Below are 23,853 nucleotides of genomic sequence, written 5' to 3'. Positions count from 1 at the left end.
TTGGGAGTGATGTTTGTTAAGGGTCTGGTAGGTTGTTGGGAGTGATATTTGTTATGGGTGGGGTAGGTTGTTGGGAGTGATGTTTGTTAGGGGTGGGGTATGTTGTTGGGAGTGATGTTTGTTAGGGGTGGGGTAGTTTGTTAGGAGTGATGTTTGTTATGGGTGGGGTAGGTTGTTGGGAGTGATGTTTGTTAGGGGTGGGGTAGTTTGTTAGGAGTGATGTTTGTTAGGGGTGGGGTAGGTTGTTGGGAGTGATGTTTGTTAGGGGTGGGGTAGTTTGTTATGTTGTTGGGAGTGATGTTTGTTATGGGTGGGGTAGGTTGTTGGGAGTGATGTTTGTTATGGGTGGGGTAGGTTGTTGGGAGTGATGTTTGTTAAGGGTGGGGTAGGTTGTTGGGAGTGATGTTTGTTAGGGGTGGGGTAGTTTGTTAGGAGTGATGTTTGTTATGGGTGGGGTAGGTTGTTGGGAGTGATGTTTGTTATGGGTGGGGTAGGTTGTTGGGAGTGATGTTTGTTATGGGTGGGGTAGGTTGTTAGGAGTGATGTTTGTTATGGGTGGGGTAGGTTGTTGGGAGTGAGGGGGTAGGCACTAGGGTTAATAAAGTGACGGTCCAATGGAGGCTTGGCACCTGTTTGACAGTCCAATGGAGGCTTGGCACCTGTTTGACAGTCCAATGGAGGCTTGGCACCTGTTTGACAGTCCAATGGAGGCTTGGCACCTGTTTGACAGTCCAATGGAGGCTTGGCACCTGTTTGACAGTCCAATGGAGGCTTGGCACCTGTTTGACAGTCCAATGGAGGCTTGGCACCTGTTTGACAGTCCAATGGAGGCTTGGCACCTGTTTGACAGTCCAATGGAGGCTTGGCACCTGTTTGACAGTCCAATGGAGGATATGTCCCTTAAATAAATGTGATTTGTGGTTTCTTCCTGGCTTCTTCTTTGTGGTTTTGTCCTGTTCTCTTGGTTTCAGGGAGTTGGACCAGAAATGTCACTGTAAAATAGTGTCTCTGTAGGGGAAAGCTGAACAGGTAGGTTCATCACCTTTATAGAGCTATACTACAGAGAAGTGGATATCGAATGGGACTGCAGTTGGACTGTAACTGGTAGTTGTTTGTCAAATTTAATTCTTATTCCACATTCCCAGTTTGGTCTTGAACATGAACAAGCTTTGAGAGCGGTTTAGGACTGAATGGCTTCACGGGAGGCGCGGAAATGAATGAATAACACATCAGGGAAGCATTAGACTGAGGAGCTACAGTAGAATCTGAACAATAACCACATCTCAGGAGGACCTTTCAGGTTCATACGCAGCTTAGGTGCTTGGACAGACACTGTTGTGCTGAGACAGATACTGTGGTGCTTGGATAGATAATGTGGTGCTTGGATGGATAATGTGGTGCTTGGATAGATAATGTGGTACTTGGATAGACACTGTGGTGCTTGGATAGATAATGTGGTGCTTGGATAGACACTGTGGTGCTTGGATAGATCATGTGGTGCTTGGATAGATTCAAAAATATATATATATATTTCACCTTTATTTAACCAGGTAGGCAAGTTGAGAACAAGTTCTCATTTACAATTGCGACCTGGCCAAGATAAAGCAAAGCAGTTCGACAGATACAACGACACAGAGGTACACATGGAGTAAAACAACCATACAGTCAATAATACAGTATAAACAAGTCTATATACAATGTGAGCAAATTAGGTGAGAAGGGAGGTAAAGGCAAAAAAGGCCATGGTGGCAAAGTAAATACAATATAGCAAGTAAAACACTGGAATGGTAGTTTTGCAATGGAAGAATGTGCAAAGTAGAAATAAAAATAATGGGGTGCAAAGGAGCAAAATAAATAAATAAATTAAATACAGTTGGGAAAGAGGTAGTTGTTTGGGCTAAATTATAGGTGGGCTATGCACAGGTGCAGTAATCTGTAAGATGCTCTGACAGTTGGTGCTTAAAGCTAGTGAGGGAGATTAGTGTTTCCAGTTTCAGAGATTTTTGTCAGGTCTATGAGGGTGCCCGTGTTTAAGGCTTTGGGGGGGGGGGGTACCTGGTAGGTTCATTGATAATTTGAGTGAGATTGAGGGCATCAAGTTTAGATTGTAGGATGGCTGAGGTGTTAAGCATGTTCCAGTTTAGGTCGCCTAGCAGCACGAGCTCTGAAGATAGATGGGGGGCAATCAGTTCACATATGGTGTCCAGAGCACAGCTGGGGGCAGAGGGTGGTCTATAGCAGGCGGCAACGGTGAGAGACTTGTTTTTAGAGAGGTGGATTTTTAAAAGTAGAAGTTCAAATTGTTTGGGTACAGACCTGGATAGTAGGACAGAACTCTGCAGGCTATCTTTGCAGTAGATTGCAACACCGCCCCCTTTGGCAGTTCTATCTTGTCTGAAAATGTTGTAATTTGGAATTAAAATGTCTTCCTAAGCCAGGATTCAGACACAGCTAGAACATTCGGGTTGGCAGAGTGTGCTAAAGCAGTGAATATAACAAACTTAGGGAGGAGGCTTCTAATGTTAACATGCATGAAACCAAGGCTATTACGGTGCTTGGATAGATAATGTGGTGCTTGGATAGATAATGTGGTGCTTGGACAGACACTGTTGGGCTTGGATAGATAATGTGGTGCTTGGATAGATAATGTGGTGCTTGGAAAGATACTGTGGTGCTTGGATAGATAATGTGGTGTTTGGATAGATAATGTGAGGCTTGGACTGACACTGTGGCGCTTGGATAGATAATGTGGTGTTTGGACAGGCACTGTTGGGCTTGGATAGATAATGTGGTGCTTGGATAGATAATGTGGTGCTTGGATATATAATGTGGTGCTTGGATAGATAATGTGGTGCTTGGATAGATAATGTGGTGCTTGGATAGATCATGTGGTGCTTGGACAGACACTGTGGTGCTTGGATAGATAATGTGGTGCTTGGATAGATCATGTGGTGCTTGGACAGACACTGTGGTGCTTGGATAGATAATGTGATGCTTGGATAGACACTGTGGTGCTTGGAAAGACACTGTGGTGCTTGGATAGATAATGTGATGCTTGGATAGACACTGTGGTGCTTGGAAAGACACTGTGGTGCTTGGATAGATAATGTGATGCTTGGATAGACACTGTGGTGCTTGGACAGACACTGTGGTGCTTGGATAGATAATGTGGTGCTTGGATAGATAATGTGATGCTTGGATAGACACTGTGGTGCTTGGACATATACTGTTGTTCTTGGACAATGTGCCATCCAAGTGCTCAGTTGAATTGGCCTCACTTCACCAGAATGGATGAATGGTCTCTTGTCACCATGATAGCCCTATACAAGTGAAGTCAGTGAATTTCATAATTGTATTACCTCATCTTGTGTGGATCCTGTTGTAGGCCTCACTTACTGACTTTAAGGCAAACTTTTGAGTGGCAGTAGACTGCATGAAACAAGAATTGTGACTGCAGAGATAATCTTTGACTGAATAGACAACAGCCATAACGTCAATGTCTTCTTGGACGTTTTTCTTCTTGTTTGAAAGTCAGAGCAAAAGACCTCACCACATCCGAATGCTCTTCCGGTGAGCCCACCGAATCTAATCCTCCACAATGAGGTGACATTTCTGGCCAAAGCAGATGAAAAAACCAAGGTCTCTTTCATATGTCCATCAAGTGTGCTCTAGACATTATGTGCCACAATGACTAATGAAGAACTGGACTGACCACTGCATCTATGAAGTAGGTCCACAGTTTACTCTAAACACATGTTATAGGGTAAATCATTATTTAGATTGTATTATTGCTCCTGATCCACTGGTTTAATGAGGAAACGTTATTCATTCGGCTAACTTTTATGTGGGCTATAATACTTAATACCCATAGGACAATAATGAGTATACATTTCGATCAAATTCTGCAAAGCGGCATGCAGTGGGCTCTGTAATAGCCCAGCAAAACATTTGGTAACACTTTACTTATACTGTTGAACTAAACGCCTGCAGGTATAATGCTTTATAACTTGTTGATGGAGACAGTTTTCTTTTACAGTTCTTCTTCACACAGAGTACAGACGGCCCCAGTTGTGTGTTGGTCGAGGCGCACTCACCATTGGTTCTCCGGCCGAGGGGCGTTCCTTGTGTTCCTGTGTTGGCGAGCGCTTATGGTGCAAGGGGTGTTCTATGGATGGCGAAGGAAAAGCTTAGTTGGCACTGATCTCTCCTTTCCATATAGACGTAGCTTACATTAGGCAGCAAATAGTCTGTTATGCATCGTAAATAGTGCGTGTTTACAGAGCATAGTGAATGCATGTTTAGCCATGCGATGAGGACAGTGCACTTTGCAAGACTTGTGCTGCAGAGAGCCTCCGCAGATCCCACGACCTGTTGCTGACAAGCTGGGAGAAGGAGAGGTGAGAGCCGCTTGAGAAGGGTAGCCTACTGCCTTGGAGACGAGAGCCGGTGGTTTCTTCACCCGGGAAATCATGCAGTTTGCAATTTGGCTGGTTGGACTCATGTGTCATCTGTCAGCACTTGTCCGGAACTCCTTGGAATACCGATTGCATCCGAAACAAGGTAGGCTACGTATCTCGTTGATTTATGAAAGGTAGGATCCATCCGGATAAAATGCGAAATCTGAAAGTATATGTTTAAACTGTTCAGTAGCCTAATGGCGCCGAAGAAAGATGCCAGTAGAGTACATTGTAGGCTAAGTGACACAAAATAGTTGGTGGTCAACAACTGTTACATTTACGTATCTCTCTATTGGCTACATATTTTACCGTTATAATCTCTCAGAATGCACCCCACTAATGCACGTTTCCTTGCATTTCAGAAAGTTTCATCAAACAGTTGTCATCCTATGAAATTATCACCCCGCTGCGGATAAATGATTTCGGAGAATCATTCACCCACAAGTTTCACTACAAAAGGAAACGGAGAAGTGTTAATTCTGATTATTCGGATGGTTTAAGTGCTCACTACAGAATTGAGGCATTCGGACAACGCTTTCATCTCAATCTCACCGCCGACTCCGGTTTTATTGCCCCCACGTACACTGTGACACATTTGGGAGCGGAACACAGCAACGCAACGGAGTCCCAACAACAAGAAGACAGCGATATGCGGCACTGCTTTTTCCGCGGACACGTCAACGCCAAGATTGAATCCACTGCAGTCTTCAGTCTGTGCACTGGTCTTGTGAGTATGACTTTACCCCTCTAAACTTAAATACTTTTAATAGGCTCTGCTGAGTCTCCCTGGTTATTCCCATTTCAACGGATTCCATGGATATCCCCCATAACTCACAGCACTAGTAAAGCAACACATATCACTGCACCTGACCAGTGTATGTGACAATAAAACATATACTACTTTTGTGTTTGAAGTGCATATATGTAACATGAGCATGTATGGCTTGACGTGTCATTGACCACAGTGTGAGCAGGGACAGGGGCAGGGCAGCATCCCACCTCTTGCCTGTTCAGCAGTAATACCACCGTGGTGATGTTGCTATTACACAATTCACATCATGTCCTCTGCTGGATATAATTCCAAAGTGTTTTTTTAGATTATGAAAGTCCTTTGGTACACATTTTGTTGTATTTTATTGTGACAATTTATGGAATGACACAGCCTTAGCCTCTTGGAATATATGAATCAACTTTTAAGAATCCTGGTGTTTTCTACGAGGACTCGGTGCATTATGTCATCAGGGATGTTAAGCCTGCCCACTATACTTTCTGTCACTCTGGCCACTTTTATTGTGTATCTGTTTTACACATGAACTTGTATCTCATGGGGCTATAGTGGAGTTATTGGGTGTTCATTGGCTTCAAACCAAGTTTCAGTTGGGTGAGAGAATATCAGATAGTGTTGAAGGGGTGACTTCATGGTTCAGATAAGGTTACTGGTACAGGGGCAGGGTTTGAGCTCAGTCGTGGCAGTCGGATTCAGTGGGAACTGAACGTCTGCCTAGTTGGCCACAGAAAGTGACGGAGGGCCATAGCCCTCAGAGTCTCCCGCTGCACATGTCACTGCAACCCTGTAAGTGACGTCACACTTCTTTTTTTTTTTAGATATGCACAGTTTGCATGACTCTGGCCTGAGGGTGACTGGCACTGGCCACGTATAAGATGTACTGCATGGCTGTATATCTAGCACAACACATCATCAACGGATTGGGTTTCCAGTGAAACACACCCTTCTCTTACTTCATTATCTATGCACTCTAATGTTAAGCGGGTGACTTCAGTTATACCGTACATACAGTACCTCATCTACTGGCATAAGAAGAAATAGGATATCATATTGCAAGCTTTGATTGTCATTCTTTCCAACTTGATGTCACTTCAACCTCTTTTCCAAACATTGATATATGACTTCATGCTCCTTTTTCCAAACATGTTTGCTTCCGCACAGTGTGTTACTGCCCTCTGTGATGTTATCATCAGTCATTGAGAGAGACAGGACAATGGCATCAGTACACCCATGACTCTAGGCTATTGGGTCATAAACGTGTCGGCTTAGTCTCTGAGCGCTGAGGCTGCTGGGGCTTCGTCGGATGAGCACATGTTGGTGTGATGAGGGCTTTAAGGGATGATTAAGCCTCTAAAACAAAGGGGACATTTTGAGACGGGGAAGTTTCTCTTGCCTCTGGTGCCCAAAGGCTTCCCTCCAGGGGGCTAAGGGCCTTGTGTCTTTTCAAAGTGTGCTGTGACTTGTGGGGGAACAGGAGAAAGTGGCTGGCCTGTGGATAACTACTAATGAAGGTGCTGAGAGGAATCTAGAGTATGACTCACACCGTGGGAAATATGTGTCCTCCTAGGGTTTCTCTGTTTAAAGGAACATAATGGGGGTACGTTCAGAATACCCCCGATGTATCCCATTCAGCATGTGTCTCTCTGTTTCTACTGTCAGCTGTCATGTGATAGATGTCTACACTACAATAAATTGCTGGGTTAAAAACAACCGTTGGGTTATTTTCACCTAGCCAGTTGGGTCACAAACAACCAATTGTTTTCTTTAAGTTGGGTTGTTGATGCAGGGTTATTGAGCAGAAAATGGTAGGTGTGGCTAAAGAGGAGCGTGGCTTCAGACATTTATTTCTGGCCACCTGTAAGAGTAAATGCCAGGGTTAATCTGTACTGTTGTTTTGTCAATACATGTTAAGGTTGAGCACTGACACGTTAGTAGCTTTAATTAGGCTTACACAAGAGCAGAGTTATTGGATGTTAATTGGCTTTAAACCAAGTTTCAGTTGGGTGAGAGAATTATTAAAGGAAAATTTCACCCAAAAATGATCTTATGGTATTTGTTTCATTAGTCCATTGTTGACATGGGATAGTTTCCACTTTGGAATAATATTGAAATACAAATGTTATTAATTTTTAAATAAATATACGGAATGTGTGAAAATATTGAAGGAAAATTGACATTTGCAGTGTACAAACTTAACATGATGAACATGAATTACATTTACTCTCTCGGGTGGCCAAAAATAACTAGCTGAAAGCCACAGCCCCAATAGGCCAGCCCTTTGGATTACCCAAACATGGGTTAATTTAACCATCAGTTGGGTTTTTATTCACTTTCATGTTGGGTTGATCCAGCAGATGGGTCTTTTTGAATGCAATCCATAGGTTATTTTCAGGAGGTAGGGCTTTCAGATACAGTTGAAGTCGGAAGTTTACATACACCTTAGCAAACTCAGGTTTTCACAATTCACATTTAATCCCCTTTCTTAGGTTAGTTAGGATGACCACTTTATTTTAAGAATGTGAAATGTTAGAATATTAGTAGAGAGAATTTTTTATTTCAGATTTTATTTTTTTCATCACATTCCAAGTGGGTCAGAAGTTTACATACACTCAATTAGTATTTGGTAGCATTGCTTTTAAAATGTTTAACTTGGGTCAAACATTTTGTTTAGCCTTCCACAAGCGTCCCACAATAAGTTGGGTGAATTTTGGCCCATTCGTCCTGACAGAGCTGGTGTAACTGAGTCAGGTTTGTAGGCCTCCTTGCTCGCACACGCTTTTTCAGCTCTGCCCACAACTTCTCTACAGGATTGAGGTCAGGGCTTTCTGATGGCCACAACAATGCCTTTACTTTGTTGTCCTTAAGCCATTTTGCCACAACTTCTGAAGTATGCTTGGGGACATTGTCCATTTGGAAGACCCATTTGTGACCAAGCTTTAACTTAGTGACTGATGTCTTGAGATTTTTCTTCAATATATCCACATAATTTTCCTACCTCATGATGCCATCTATTTTGTGAAGTGCACCAGTCCCTCCTGCAGCAAAGCACCCCCGCAACATGATGCTGTCACCCCCGCTACATGATGCTGCCACCCCCGTGCTTCACGGTTGGGATGGTGTTCTTTAGCTTGCAAGCATTCCCCTTTTTCCTCCAAACATAACAATGGTCATTATGGCCAAATAGTTCTATTTTTGTTTCATCAGACCAGAGGACATTTCTCCAAAAAGTACGATCTTTGTCCCCATGTGCAGTTGCAAAATGTCGTCTGGCTTTTTTTATGGTGGTTTTGGAGCAGTGGCTTCTTTCCTTGCTGAGTAGGTTATGTCGATATAGGACTCGTTTTTACTGTGGATATAGATACTTTTAAACTTTTTTCCTCCAGCATCTTCACAAGGTCCTTTGCTGATGTTCTGGGATTGATTTGCACTTTTCACACCAAGGTGCGTTCATCTCTAGGCGACAGAATGCGACTCCTTCCTGAGCGGTATGACGGCTGCGTGGTCCCATGGTGTTTATACTTGTGTACTATTGTTTGTATAGATGAACATGGTACCTTCAGGCGTTTGGAAATTGCTCCCAAGGATGAACCAGACTTGTGGAGGTTTACAAATTTTTTTGAGGTCTTGGCTGATTTCTTTTGATTTTCCCATGATGTCAAGCAAAGAGTCACTGAGTTTGAAGGTAGGCCTTGAAATACATCCACAGGTATACCTCCAATTGACTTGAATTAATTAATAGCCTATCAGAATCTTCTAAAGCCATGACATCATTTTCTGGAATTTTCCAAGCTGTTTAAAGTATGTAAAGTATGTAAAAGTATGTAAACTTCTGAACCACTGGAATTGTGATACAGTTCATTATAAGTGAAATAATCTGTCTGTAAACAATTGTTGGAAAAATTGATTGTGTCCTGCCCAAAGTAGATTTCCTAACCGACTTGCCAAAACTATAGTTTGTGAACATGACATTTGTGGATTGGTTGAATAACAAGTACTAATGACTCCAACCTAACTGTATGTAAACTTTCGACTTCAAATCTAGGTATTTTTGGCCACCTGTGAGAGTCAATGTCATTCTTGTAAACTGCAAATACAATTTTCCTTCAATATTTTTGCACATAACATATTTTATTATACAATTAATATAATTATTATTTAAATAACATAACAAAGTGGTAACTATCCCAACATTGATACACACATAGACACTTGAGGAACTTGTATGCCTCATTAAGCTACACATCTACCAGTGCTCAACTTTAACATGAGTTGACAGTACAACAGACCAGATGAACCGGAATAACATTTGATCTCACGAGTGGCCAAAAATAACTATAAAAAAGCGACGCCCCTACTATGTCATGCCTCCAGTCTTCTGATCTGACCCAGTGGATCATACATGTAGCTCAAAAACCCAGCTAAGTGACCCAACAGGCTCGGTCAAAAATAACCTAATATGTGTTCTCTTCATTGCACTTTTAGAAAAAAAGGTGCTATCTAGAACCTGTCCACATAGAATAACCATTTGAAGAACCCTTTTTGGTTCCAGGTAGAAACCTTTTGAATCCAGGTAGAACCATCTTGGGTTCCATGTAGAACCCTTTCCACAGATTATTCTACATGGCACCAAAAAGGTGTTTACCTGGAACCAAAAAGAGTTCTTCAGATGGTTCTCTATGAGGACAGGCAAAGAACCTTTTAAGGTTCTAGATAGCCCGAAGAACCCTTTTGCAACCCTTTTTTCTAAGAGTGTATGTACCCAGCGCTGGGTTGTAAAGTGTATGTAAAGCTCAGATGTTAGACACTTTAACAGTCTGTTTAACTTAAGAGATGGGCTGTCTTTACTGTATGTCACATTAGAGGACTCAGTCACAGAGATTCCTCACCATGGCCTTGGCCTGTAGCTCTCTGTGGAGTCCCCTCCACCAAAGGCCCGTTACAGCACCTGTTCCTGAACAGCAACATTATTGTGTTCGTCCAATCTCGGTTGTCAGATTTCCAAGTGAATAGAAACTATTACTAAACCCCTGACACCATGCTTCCTAGTTTGTGCAAACGTAGACTTGACACTTGGTGTGTATTTAGCCGTGTGGGAACGCTTGGTGGGATAAATGTACTACTACTACATCATTTTCATATTTGTTCTTATAGAACGTGATAGATGTCATACAATGTACAATGTTAGGTAGGTCATAGTCAGTCTGTGCATCACCACAGTCTTGGTCCCAGGCTCTTTTGTGCAAAGCACATACACGAAGTGCCCGGTGCCCAGTCTACAGTTCATCAACTCAGTAATCACTCAGTCCTTGACATTACTGTACAGGACCGGTGTGAGTGCCTTAGGCTGACAGTGTCTGCGTGCACCTTGACATAACGCTGCATGGGATAGACTGCTACAAGATGTTTGCTGATGGCCTTTTATACAAACGCTCCCACCCAGCACATGCTGCCAGTACCATGCCTTGTAATGAGACAAGTGTATCTGGACCCTGTTAATACTCTGCTCTATTCACGTTCACATTCACATTGACATTCATTCATCCTCACTATACTGACATGTCAGAGGAGCAGTGGGGGCCGATTGAGGTGGTTTTCACACGGTGTTACGAGACTAAGACTTAGAGAGAGCTTCTTACTACTATAGCCATGGTTTGCTTCCTCTGCTTTGGGTCCTGTTATTACAAGTACAACCCAATCATTATGTTGTCCTTCGGCTCAGGTTGAGGTCTCATCCTATAGCTACTGTAGGTCTGCAGCACTCAGGCTTTCCAACATACAAGGGTATGTGTGTTCAAGTTTTTATCCCGTCTTTTTCCACCAGAAAAGAGGAAATGTACACATGGTATGTCCTTTATTTTCCATGGCCTGGATATTTTCTGTTTTCAAACACTGATCACTTGTGGGGATGCTCATGGAAATGACCCCCAAAAAGATAACATTCCACCACACAATATCCTGTTAAAGTGTGCGTGTAAAATGACCACACAAACACCTTTGTCTTCGCGGCTGAGTGAGCCAGCGAGCGACTGGCTGTTGAACTAAGCAGCTTTGTGAGGGCCTCATCCTCCACATCAATATTTGCTTTGCCAAATCCTGTCACAATGATATCACTCCTCCCATTGGTTGTCATTCGTTCAAGACAGGATTTGAGTAGTGCGCTCTTAAATACCATTCAAAATGACATCTTTAAAGACAAGATTTAGGTGGGTTGTAAGATTTAGGTGGGATGCTAATATTGTGTAATATGAAAGAAATGCTATGATATATGATGGATATACTGTATGTGTCAATTAGAGGTCGACCAATTATGATTTTTTCCACGCCGATACCGATACCGATTATTGGATGACCAAAAAAGCCGATACCGATTAATCGGCCGATTTTTTTGAAATGTCTATTTATTTGTAATAATGACAATTACAATATGTGAATGAACACTTATTTTAACTTAATATAATACATCAATAAAATCTATTTAGCCTCAAGTAAATCATGAAACATGTTCAATTTTGTTTAAATAATGCAAAAACAAAGTGTTGGAGAAGAAAGTAAAAGTGCAATATGTGCTATGTAAGAAAGCTAACATTTCAGTTCCTTGCTCAGAACATGAGAACTTATGAAAGCTGGTGGTTCCTTTTAACATGAGTCTTCAATATTCCCAGGTAAGAAGTTTTAGGTTGTAGTTATTGTAGGAATTAAAGGACTATTTCCCTCTATACCATTTGTATTTCATTAACCTTTGACTATTGGATGTTCTTATAGGCACTTGCCAGTGTAACAGTATAGCTTCCGTCCCTCTCCTCGCTCCACCCTGGGCTCGAACCAGCAACACAACGAGAACAGCCACCATCGAAGCAGCGTTAACCATGCAGAGCAAGGGGAACAACTACTAAAAGGCTCAGAGCGAGTGACGTTTGAAACTCTATTAGCGCGCGCTAACTAGCTAGCCATTTCACTTCGGTTACACCAGCCTCATCTCGGGAGTTGATAGGCTTGAAGTCATAAACAGCGCAATGCTTCACGCACAACGAAGAGCTGCTGGCAAAACACACAAAAGTGCTGTTTGCTTGAATGTTTATGCCTGCTTCTGCCTACCACCTCTCAGTCAGATACTTAGATACTTGTATGCTTGTATGCTCAGTCAGATTATATGCAATGCAGGACACGCTAGATAATATCTAGTAATATCATCAACCATGTGTAGTTAACTAGTGATTATGACTGATTGTTTTATATAAGATAAGTTTAATCCTAGCTAGCAATTTACCTTGGCTTACTGCATTCGCGTAACAGGCAGTCTCCTTGTGGAGTGCAACGAGAGAGATGCAGGTCGTTATTGCGTTGGACTTGTTAACTGTAAGGTTCCAAGATTGAATCCCCGAGCTGACAAGGTGAAAATCTGTCGTTCTGCCCCTGAACGAGGCAGTTAACCCACCGTCCCTAGGCCGTAATTGAAACTATGAATGTGTTCTTAACTGACTTGTCTAGTTAAATAAAGGTATAAAATATATATATATATATATATATATATATATATATATATATATATATATATGAGATGACAGCATCACCCTCAGGCAATTTGATGATAAAAGATGGGCATGATTGACACTAGAGGTCGGATTGGCCGATTAATTAGGGCCGATTTCAAGATTTCATAACAATAGGAAATTGGTATTTTTGGGCGCCGATGTGCCGATAAAAAATATATATATATATATATTTTATGTGCCGATAAAAACATATATATATATATTTTATCGGCACATCGGCGCCCAAAAATACCAATTTCCTATTGTTATGAAAACTTAGGAAATCGGCCCTAATTAATCGGCCAATCCGACCTCTAGTGTCAATCAAGCCCATCTTTTATCATCAAATTGCCTGAGGGTGATGCTGTCATCTCACCCATTATTACGCAACATCCTCTTAAGTACTCAATATTTCTTCAAGCATTACAAATGATGGAATTTGCATTCAAATGGAGGGCATGATGGCCCATCCATATACCGCGGCACCATGAAGGCCCATTCAAATACTGCCGCGGCAAGATCGTGTTACTGCCACGACAAGTCTGGACACCTGTACTAAGACGGATTGCCAGTGTGATGATTACATCAATTGTGGTTGACTGAGACCTTTCTAAGTATTTTTGATTCTCTCCATGTTGTTCTATTTTCCATGTTGTTTCCATTTCCACTGGCTAAAAATAGATACTTTCGGAAAATAGTGTACAATTGGCAGATATTCATTTTGCGTTATTCTTGTGTTGGACTAGTCATGGAACTAATGATGCATAGCACACTGTTGACTGGTACTGGACATTAACTCAGCACACATGCTGTAACAGCTACATCACTCTAAAATCTGAATGAACAAACGTTTTAATTACCAGCTATTCAGTTATTACTTTGATTTCTGTTATTACAATGTCTCCTGATTTGGGACAAGACATGCACTTGCAGCTAGTGATCACTGAAAGTATATGGACACCCAACCGTCATATTATAGCTGTCATATACACTGACCCTGTCACTCATATGACCCACACTGCACAGACCTCTAACCAACTCTTCTCTCTCTCTCTCTCTCTCTCTCTCTCTCTCTCTCTCTCTCTCTCTCTCTCTCTCTCTCTCTCTCTCTCTCTCTCTCTCTCTCTCTCTCTCTCTCTCTCTCTCTCTCTCTCTCTCTCTCTCTCTCTCTCTCTCTCACACACACACTCTCTCTCACACTCTCTCTCTCTCCCTCCAGATCGGGACTTTTACCACCCAGCATGGTGAATACTTCTTAGAGCCCCTGATGAAGGCGGAGGAGGGGGAGGAGTACGACGAGGAGCACAACAAACCTCACCTCGTCTACAGACAGGACAGGAAGAGGAGAGAGGGCCCTGCCAGTGAACCCACGCAACCCTGTTCAGCCTCAGGTAACAGACCTACCACAGTCTGGTTCTGCTCCTATATTATACTATATAACCACAGTCTGATTGTTACCGTGATTGTTACTGGGGTTCCCCTCACTCTTAGCCCCAGTATGACCTGTTTTTCAGCTCTGTGCCACAGCCGTAATAACTGTCCTAAATGCAAATTCTACCCAGTCACGATCCTTGGCTGCTGGCTTACCAAGAAGATTTGAGCCTTGATTAAGCGGGTTATTGAAATCCTTTATTTAATAAAGCTAAAATGCGTTCCAGCCCAGCAAGCCATCCCCTGTCGGTGTTCACACCCAAGACCGCGGAGGAACAGAGGAAGAAATTATGGCTTTTTACTTTGTAGCACTGGCGAAGACAAATATAGAAACTGGAGAGCACTGCACTTGCAGGCTGCTATTTGAATGCTCTCCATTTCATTAGAATTTTTATAGCTACCGCCTTTAGGTGGTGGAGAGGCCCACAAAAAGCTAAGTGACCCAGCAGAGTTCACCCTGACGCAGGCCCTTAAAGGAGAGCTCGCGGGGAGCTTTGTGACAGCCTTTGTTGGCGGATGCAATAAATCTTTTATATGCTGGACACTTGATTTGCTTGTTGTCTGAACACGGCTATTGTCCGCTGGTTGTGGCCATTGTCTGTGAAGTAGTTGGAGTGACCCGAGGGGCCAGGCCAAAACCTCCTTAATATGCTTGCCTTTCACTCCATCAGTCTGTGTGTGGCAAACACAGAGGGACAACAATCTGGAGGGTCTCAGCCAGGCACTGGAGACCTTTGAAAAATGCTCTCTCTCTCTGTAGGCACTGTCAGATAGTGGGTGGGATAGTGGGTGGGAGGCGGAAGACTCTTGGTAGGCCATTGTTTAACAGAAAGGAGGTGTAAGCAGCTATCTTGCTCACACAAGTTGTGGTTCTGTCAATATCAATATCCACCAACCACCCAGTCTCCCTTTAATATATTCCTAACCTCACAGATTAGATACAACATCAGCAGGTTTTTCTATACAAAGAGCCCAAGCAAACACAAGCTTCCTCCTCACCTTTTAACAAGTCAACGGGGTCTTGTTATAACATAGATAGATAGCAGGAGAAAGAGAAGACACCTGCAGAAAGCCTCATCAAAGGGCAGTAGAGCAGACACACAATGAGGCAGGATTAAAGGAGAGAGACGACACAGGGCCGGGTTAGGACAGGAGGACTGTGAGGTGTCCCGGGCTGTGGTTCCACACCTTTGCCTGATAGGCTCCACTCCAGATGCACTGATAAAGGCCTCTCTTTGAAGGCCACAGTAGGCCTGCCTGCCTGGCTGGCTGGCTGCTAGTAGGCCTCATTTCTTTTTATGGTAATGTGTGCAGTGCATACACTGCCTGCTACTATCAGGTCAGGAGTAAACACTGTGTTGGTTGGCTGCTCTCGAAGCACAACAAATGTATAATTGGTTTTGATGGTGTGGAAGAGCAATCTATTCACTGCCTGTAAATTAGGGCTGACATTCTCATACAGTTAATGGTCAACTGGTCAGATAGATTAGGTGCACTAGGGGCACTATCTCCCCTCTCTTTATTGGCGTGTTTTTACATTACCAAAGCAAGTGAAATAAACAATAAGCAAAAGTAAGATGACACAAAACAGCATCAACAAACTATTAGAATTAAAAATAAACATTTCACTCAAAAATGTTTCAAAAAGATAAAGACATTTCAAGCACATCTATGTGCAGTGTTTTAGCAATGTACAAATAGTAGGGGGAGATAAAAACAGATATACACTGCTCAAAAAAATAAAGGGAACACTTAAACAACACAATGTAACTCCAAGTCAATCACACTTCTGTGAAATCAAACTGTCCACTTAGGAAGCAACACTGATTGACAATACATTTCACATGCTGTTGTGCAAATGGACTATACAACAGGTGGAAATTATAGGCAATTAGCAAGACACCCCCAATAAAGGAGTTGTTCTGCAGGTGGTGACCAGACCACTTCTCAGTTCCTATGCTTCCTGGCTGATGTTTTGGTCACTTTTGAATGCTGGCGGTGCTTTCACTCTAGTGGTAGCATGAGACGGAGTCTACAACCCACACAAGTGGCTCAGGTAGTGCAGCTCATCCAGGATGGCACATCAATGCGAGCTGTGGCAAGAAGGTTTGCTGTGTCTGTCAGCGTACTGTCCAGAACATGGAGGTGCTACCAAGAGACAGGCCAGTACATCAGGAGACGTGGAGGAGGCCGTAGGAGGGCAACAACCCAGCAGCAGGACCGCTACCTCCGCCTTTGTGCAAGGAGGAGCAGGAGGAGCACTGCTAGAGCCCTGCAAAATGACCTCCAGCAGGCCACAAATGTGCATGTGTCTGCTCAAATGGTCAGAAACAGACTTCATGAGGGTGGTATGAGGGCCCGACTTCCACTGGTGGGGGTTGTGCTTACAGCCCAACACCGTGCAGGACGTTTGGCATTTGCCAGAGAACACCAAGATTGGCAAATTCGCCACTGGCGCCCTGTGCTCTTCACAGATGAAAGCAGGTTCACACTGAGCACATGTGACAGACGTGACAGTCTGGAGACTCCGTGGAGAACGTTCTGCTGCCTGCAACATCCTCCAGCATGACCGGTTTGGCGGTGGGTCAGTCATGGTGTGGGGTGGCATTTTCCTTGGGGGGCCGCACAGCCCTCCATGTGCTCGCCAGAGGTAGCCTGACTGCCATTAGGTACCGAGATGAGATCCTCAGACCCCTTGTGAGACCATATGCTGGTGCGGTTGGTCCTGTGTTCCTGTTAATGCAAGACAATGCTAGACCTCATATGGCTGGAGTGTGTCAGCAGTTCCTGCAAGAAGAAGGCATTGATGATATGGACTGGCCCGCCCGTTCCCCAGACCTGAATCCAATTGAGCACATCTGGGACATCATGTCTCGCTCCATCCACCAACGCCACGTTGCACCACAGACTGTCCAGGAGTTGGCGGATGCTTTAGTCCAGGTCTGGGAGGAGATCCCTCAGGAGACCATCCGCCACCTCATCAGGAGCATGCCCAGGCGTTGTAGGGAGGTCATACAGGCACGTGGAGGCCACACACACTACTGAGCCTCAGTTTGACTTGTTTTAAGGACATTACATCAAAGTTGGATCAGCCTGTAGTGTGGTTTTCCACTTTAATTTTGAGTGTGACTCCAAATCCAGACCGCCATGGGTTGATAAATTTGATTTCCATTGATCATTTTTGTGTGATTTTGCTGTCAGCACATTCAACTATGTAAAGAAAAAAGTATTTAATAAGAATATTTCATTCATTCAGATCTAGGATGTGTTATTTTAGTGTTCCCTTTATTTTTTGAGCAGTGTATATATATTGGCGGGCTCAGCTGCCCTTTTCTCTCTCTCTCTCTCTCTCTCTCTCTCTCTCTCTCTCTCTCTCTCTCTCTCTCTCTCCTCACTTATTTTCTTATTTTCTCCCACGCTCCTCCTCCATCCCACCACAGACTGCCTAAACATGCAGTTCTTTACTGCAGCCTAATTGCTGAGAGCAAATTGCATTGAGCAACACTGTCAGGACCACCAGGCAGAGTGCAGTTGTAGGTGGGAAACTCTCTGCCTATACAATAGGAAGTAGGTATAGCTCCTCTTGAATGCACAAGCAGCTAGATGTGATTAAGATATTGTGCTCCAAAAGCAAGAGTAAACCTGCATTGCTGTGCAAGCCACTTAAAATAACCAGTTACTCTCTAAATGTCAGTTAGTATTCTATACAGTAGCAGGGGGGGACTGGCCATCTGGCATTTCGGGCAAATGCCAGATGGTTGGGCCTGTCTAACTAGTTATTTTTGTTGCACAAAATTAGAATTCAGCTAATAATGGGGTCCTCAAGAAAATAATTGGGCCGACGTCTTAGAAATTCCAGGGCCGATTTCTGGTCCCAGTCCGCCCCTGTACAGTAGTGACAGAAAAGATAACCTGTTGCTGGCAGAGGTCAGATTCCTCTCATCCATTCCCTCTATCCCTCTATTCCTCTTCCTGATGAGGAATAAAAGCACTCTTTGTGAGGGTCAATGATCTCATGGTCCTCTCTCTCCACTCTTTATGTCCCTGTGAAAGGAGAGTCTTTCTTAAATCAAAGTCACTAGCCGGAGTTTCATTGGTGAGGAAGCTGAAGGGTTTTGGGGGGTTGGACGGTTGGAAGGAGGCTCAAAACCTACCAACTATCCTGGTTGGTCAGAACAGAACACACATGGAAATGCCAGATGTTTTACAATGAACCATCCTGCCAGCCCTTCTTCCCTCTGTACATTTAAAAATATATTTGTTTTGCTGTTCCATTAGTCATTCAGTGAGGAATTATTTCTTTCCCCTCTCTTTGCTGCTATGCTGTTCAGGGAGAGACATAATTTTGAAAAAGACAAAGATTTTGTCTGTTTTGTCAAGTGGTCTTCCAGGACACAAACAAAATGTGTATCAGTAAAAGGATAAGGTTTACATTCAGATAGGCCTATGTCGGCTCTTGTTGCTGCATTTGAGCATGCATGCTAGTTCAGGAATGTTATAGAAGAAGACTATTGTCTTGATGGTATACTGTGTCATTACTCTTAGTTGTATAAGACTTTCCATAGTTGGTGAGGTCCTGTTGGTTTCCATAGTTGGTGTAGTCCTGTTGGTTTACATAGTTGGCGTAGTCCTGTTGGTTTCCATAGTTGGTGTAGTCCTGTTGGTTTCTATAGTCCTGTTGGTTTCCATAGTTGGTGTAGTCCTGTTGGTTTCCATAGTTGGTGTAGTCCTATTGGTTTAAATAGTTGGTGTAGTCCTGTTGGTTTACATAGTTGACGTAGTCCTGTTGGTTTACATAGTTGACGTAGTCCTGTTGGTTTCCATAGTTGGTGTAGTCCTGTTGGTTTCTATAGTCCTGTTGGTTTCCATAGTTGGTGTTGTCCTGTTGGTTTACATAGTTGGTGAAGTCCTGTTGGTTTCCATAGTCGGTGTAGTCCTGTTGGTTTCCATAGTCGGTGTAGTCCTGTTGGTTTCCATAGTTGGTGTAGTCCTGTTGGTTTCTATAGTCCTGTTGGTTTCCATAGTTGGTATAGTCCTGTTGGTTTCCATAGTTGGTGTAGTCCTGTTGGTTTCTATAGTCCTGTTGGTTTCCATAGTTGGTGTTGTCCTGTTGGTTTACATAGTTGGTGAAGTCCTGTTGGTTTCCATAGTCGGTGTAGTCCTGTTGGTTTCCATAGTCGGTGTAGTCCTGTTGGTTTCCATAGTCTTGTTGGTTTACATAGTTGGTGAGGTCCTATTGGTTTCCATAGTTGGTGAAGTCCTGTTGGTTTCCATAGTCCTGTTGGTTTCCCTAGTTGGTGTAGTCCTGTTGGTTTACATAGTTGGCGTAGTCCTGTTGGTTTCCATAGTTGGTGTAGTCCTGTTGGTTTCTATAGTCCTGTTGGTTTCCATAGTTGGTGTAGTCCTGTTGGTTTCCATAGTTGGTGTAGTCCTATTGGTTTAAATAGTTGGTGTAGTCCTGTTGGTTTACATAGTTGACGTAGTCCTGTTGGTTTACATAGTTGACGTAGTCCTGTTGGTTTCCATAGTTGGTGTAGTCCTGTTGGTTTCTATAGTCCTGTTGGTTTCCATAGTTGGTGTAGTCCTGTTGGTTTCCATAGTTGGTGTAGTCCTGTTGGTTTCCATAGTTGGTGTAGTCCTGTTGGTTTCCACAGTTGGTGTAGTCCTGTTGGTTTCCATAGTCCTGTTGGTTTACATAGTTGGTGTAGTCCTGTTGGTTTCCATAGTTGGTGAGGTCTTGTTGGTTTCCATAATTGGTGAAGTCCTGTTGGTTTCCATAGTCGGTGTAGTCCTGTTGGTTTCCATAGTCGGTTTCCATAGTCGGTGTAGTCCTGTTGGTTTCCATAGTCGGTGTAGTCCTGTTGGTTTCCATAGTTGGTGTAGTCCTGTTGTTTTACATAGTTGGTGTAGTCCTGTTGGTTTACATAGTTGGTGTAGTCCTGTTGGTTTACATAGTTGGTGTAGTCCTGTTGGTTTCCATAGTCGGTGTAGTCCTGTTGGTTTCCATAGTCCTGTTGGTTTCCCCATAGTTGGTGTAGTCCTGTTGGTTTCCATAGTTGGTGTAGTCCTGTTGGTTTCCATAGTCGGTGTAGTCCTGTTGGTTTCCATAGTCCTATTGGTTTACATAGTTGGTGTAGTCCTGTTGGTTTCCATAGTCCTGTTGGTTTCCATAGTCGGTGTAGTCCTGTTGGTTTCCATAGTCCTGTTGGTTTCCATAGTTGGTGTAGTCCTGTTGGTTTCCATAGTCCTATTGGTTTACATAGTTGGTGTAGTCCTGTTGGTTTCCATAGTCCTGTTGGTTTACATAGTTGGTGTAGTCATAAGGTGAATGCACCAATTTGTAAGTCGCTCTGGATAAGAGCGTCTGCTAAATGACTTAAATGTAATGTAAATGTAGTCCTGTTGGTTTCCATAGTTGGCGTAGTCCTGTTGGTTTCCATAGTTGGTGAGGTCCTGTTGGTTTCCATAGTTGGTGAGGTCCTGTTGGTTTCCATAGTTGGTGAGGTCCTGTTGGTTTCCATAGTTGGTGAGGTCCTGTTGGTTTCCATAGTCTTGTTGGTTTCCATAGTTGGTGTAGTCCTGTTGGTTTCCATAGTTGGTGAGGTCCTGTTGGTTTCCATAGTCCTGTTAGTTTCCATAGTTGGTATAGTCCTGTTGGTTTCCATAGTTGGTGAGGTCCTGTTGGTTTCCATAGTTGGTGTAGTCCTGTTGGTTTACATAGTTGGTGAGGTCCTGTTGGTTTCCATAGTTGGTGTAGTTCTGTTGGTTTACATAGTTGGTGAGGTCCTGTTGGTTTCCATAGTTGGTGTAGTTCTGTTGGTTTACATAGTTGGTGTAGTCCTGTTGGTTTCCATAGTCCTGTTGGTTTACATAGTTGGTGTAGTCCTGTTGGTTTCCATAGTTCGTGAGGTCTTGTTGGTTTCCATAGTTGGTGAAGTCCTGTTGGTTTCCATAGTCGGTGTAGTCCTGTTGGTTTCCATAGTTGGTGTAGTCCTGTTGGTTTACATAGTTGGTGTTGTCCTGTTGGTTTCCATAGTCCTGTTGGTTTACATAGTCAGTGTAGTCCTGTTGGTTTCCATAGTTGGTGTAGTCCTGTTGGTTTCCATAGTTGGCGTAGTCCTGTTGGTTTCCATAGTTGGTGAGGTCCTGTTGGTTTCCATAGTTGGTGAGGTCTTGTTGGTTTCCATAGTTGGTGTAGTCCTGTTGGTTTCCATAGTTGGTGAGGTCCTGTTGGTTTCCATAGTCTTGTTGGTTTCCATAGTTGGTGTAGTCCTGTTGGTTTCCATAGTTGGTGAGGTCCTGTTGGTTTCCATAGTTGGTATAGTCCTGTTGGTTTCCATAGTTGTTGAGGTCCTGTTGGTTTCCATAGTTGGTGTAGTCCTGTTGGTTTACATAGTTGGTGAGGTCCTGTTGGTTTCCATAGTTGGTGTAGTTCTGTTGGTTTACATAGTTGGTGTAGTCCTGTTGGTTTCCATAGTCTTGTTGGTTTCCATAGTTGGCTTTAGTCCTGTTGGTTTCCATAGTTGGTGTAGTCCTGTTGGTTTCCATAGTTGGTGTAGTCCTGTTGGTTTCCATAGTCCTGTTGGTTTACATAGTTGGTGTAGTCCTGTTGGTTTCCATAGTGGGTGAGGTCTTGTTGGTTTCCATAGTCGGTGAAGTCCTGTTGGTTTCCATAGTCGGTGTAGTCCTGTTGGTTTCCATAGTCGGTGTAGTCCTGTTGGTTTCCATAGTCGGTGTAGTCCTGTTGGTTTCCATAGTTGGTGTTGTACTGTTGGTTTCCATAGTCCTGTTGGTTTACATAGTCGGTGTAGTCCTGTTGGTTTCCATAGTTGGTGTAGTCCTGTTGTTTTCCATAGTTGGCGTAGTCCTGTTGGTTTCCATAGTTGGTGAGGTCCTGTTGGTTTCCATAGTCTTGTTGGTTTACATAGTTGGTGTAGTCCTGTTGGTTTCCATAGTTGGTGAGGTCTTGTTGGTTTCCATAGTTGGTGAAGTCCTGTTGGTTTCCATAGTCGGTGAAGTCCTGTTGGTTTCCATAGTCGGTGTAGTCCTGTTGGTTTCCAGTCCTGTTAGTCGGTGTAGTCCTGTTGGTTTCCATAGTTGGTGTAGTCCTGTTGGTTTCCATAGTTGGTGAGGTCCTGTTGGTTTCCATAGTTGGTGAGGTCCTGTTGGTTTCCATAGTTGGTGAGGTCCTGTTGGTTTCCATTGTTGGTGAGGTCCTGTTGGTTTCCAGAGTTGGTGTTGTCCTGTTGGTTTCCATAGTTGGTGAGGTCCTGTTGGTTTCCATAGTCTTGTTGGTTTCCATAGTTGGTGTAGTCCTGTTGGTTTCCATAGTTGGTGAGGTCCTGTTGGTTTCCATAGTTGGTATAGTCCTGTTGGTTTCCATAGTTGGTGAGGTCCTGTTGGTTTCCATAGTTGGTGTAGTCCTGTTGGTTTACATAGTTGGTGAGGTCCTGTTGGTTTCCATAGTCCTGTTGGTTTCCATAGTTGGTGAGGTCCTGTTGGTTTCCATAGTTGGTATAGTCCTGTTGGTTTCCATAGTTGGTGAGGTCCTGTTTGTTTCCATAGTTGGTGTAGTCCTGTTGGTTTACATAGTTGGTGAGGTCCTGTTGGTTTCCATAGTAGTGTAGTTCTGTTGGTTTACATAGTTGGTGTAGTCCTGTTGGTTTCCATAGTCTTGTTGGTTTCCATAGTTGGCGTAGTCCTGTTGGTTTCCATAGTTGGTGTAGTCCTGTTGGTTTCCGTAGTTGGTGTAGTCCTGTTGGTTTCCATAGTCCTGTTGGTTTACATAGTTGGTGTAGTCCTGTTGGTTTCCATAGTTCGTGAGGTCTTGTTGGTTTCCATAGTTGGTGAAGTCCTGTTGGTTTCCATAGTCGGTGTAGTCCTGTTGGTTTCCATAGTTGGTGTAGTCCTGTTGGTTTACATAGTTGGTGTTGTCCTGTTGGTTTCCATAGTCCTGTTGGTTTACATAGTCAGTGTAGTCCTGTTGGTTCCAAAGTTGGTGTAGTCCTGTTGGTTTCCATAGTTGGCGTAGTCCTGTTGGTTTCCATAGTTGGTGAGGTCCTGTTGGTTTCCATAGTTGGTGAGGTCTTGTTGGTTTCCATAGTTGGTGTAGTCCTGTTGGTTTCCATAGTTGGTGAGGTCCTGTTGGTTTCCATAGTCTTGTTGGTTTCCATAGTTGGTGTAGTCCTGTTGGTTTCCATAGTTGGTGAGGTCCTGTTGGTTTCCATAGTTGGTATAGACCTGTTGGTTTCCATAGTTGGTGAGGTCCTGTTGGTTTCCATAGTTGGTGTAGTCCTTTGGTTTACATAGTTGGTGAGGTCCTGTTGGTTTCCATAGTTGGTGTAGTCCTGTTGGTTTACATAGTTGGTGAGGTCCTGTTGGTTTCCATAGTAGTGTAGTTCTGTTGGTTTACATAGTTGGTGTAGTCCTGTTGGTTTCCATAGTCCTGTTGGTTTCCATAGTTGGTGTAGTCCTGTTGGTTTCCATAGTCCTGTTGGTTTACATAGTTGGTGTAGTCCTGTTGGTTTCCATAGTTCGTGAGGTCTTGTTGGTTTCCATAGTTGGTGAAGTCCTGTTGGTTTCCATAGTCGGTGTAGTCCTGTTGGTTTCCATAGTTGGTGTAGTCCTGTTGGTTTACATAGTTGGT

General features: G+C 43.4%; 1 protein-coding gene across 1 annotated transcript in view; it reads left to right on the top strand.

The window, feature by feature from the left end:
* Positions 1-4,163: 4,163 nt before the first annotated feature.
* LOC124038296 (A disintegrin and metalloproteinase with thrombospondin motifs 20) overlaps positions 4,164-23,853 on the top strand; it is a 153,705-nt gene continuing 134,015 nt past the window's right edge. Inside the window, exons 1-3 of the mRNA XM_046353999.1 lie at positions 4,164-4,560; positions 4,820-5,184; positions 13,996-14,167. Coding sequence (XP_046209955.1) covers positions 4,470-4,560; positions 4,820-5,184; positions 13,996-14,167 — 628 coding nt within the window. The 5' untranslated portion in view covers positions 4,164-4,469. The remainder of the gene's footprint in view (positions 4,561-4,819; positions 5,185-13,995; positions 14,168-23,853) is intronic.

The sequence above is a fragment of the Oncorhynchus gorbuscha genome, linkage group LG01 (genome assembly GCF_021184085.1).
Source record: "Oncorhynchus gorbuscha isolate QuinsamMale2020 ecotype Even-year linkage group LG01, OgorEven_v1.0, whole genome shotgun sequence".
NCBI classification, from domain to species: Eukaryota; Metazoa; Chordata; class Actinopteri; order Salmoniformes; family Salmonidae; genus Oncorhynchus; species Oncorhynchus gorbuscha.
This window is presented reverse-complemented; position numbering and strand designations above follow the sequence as displayed.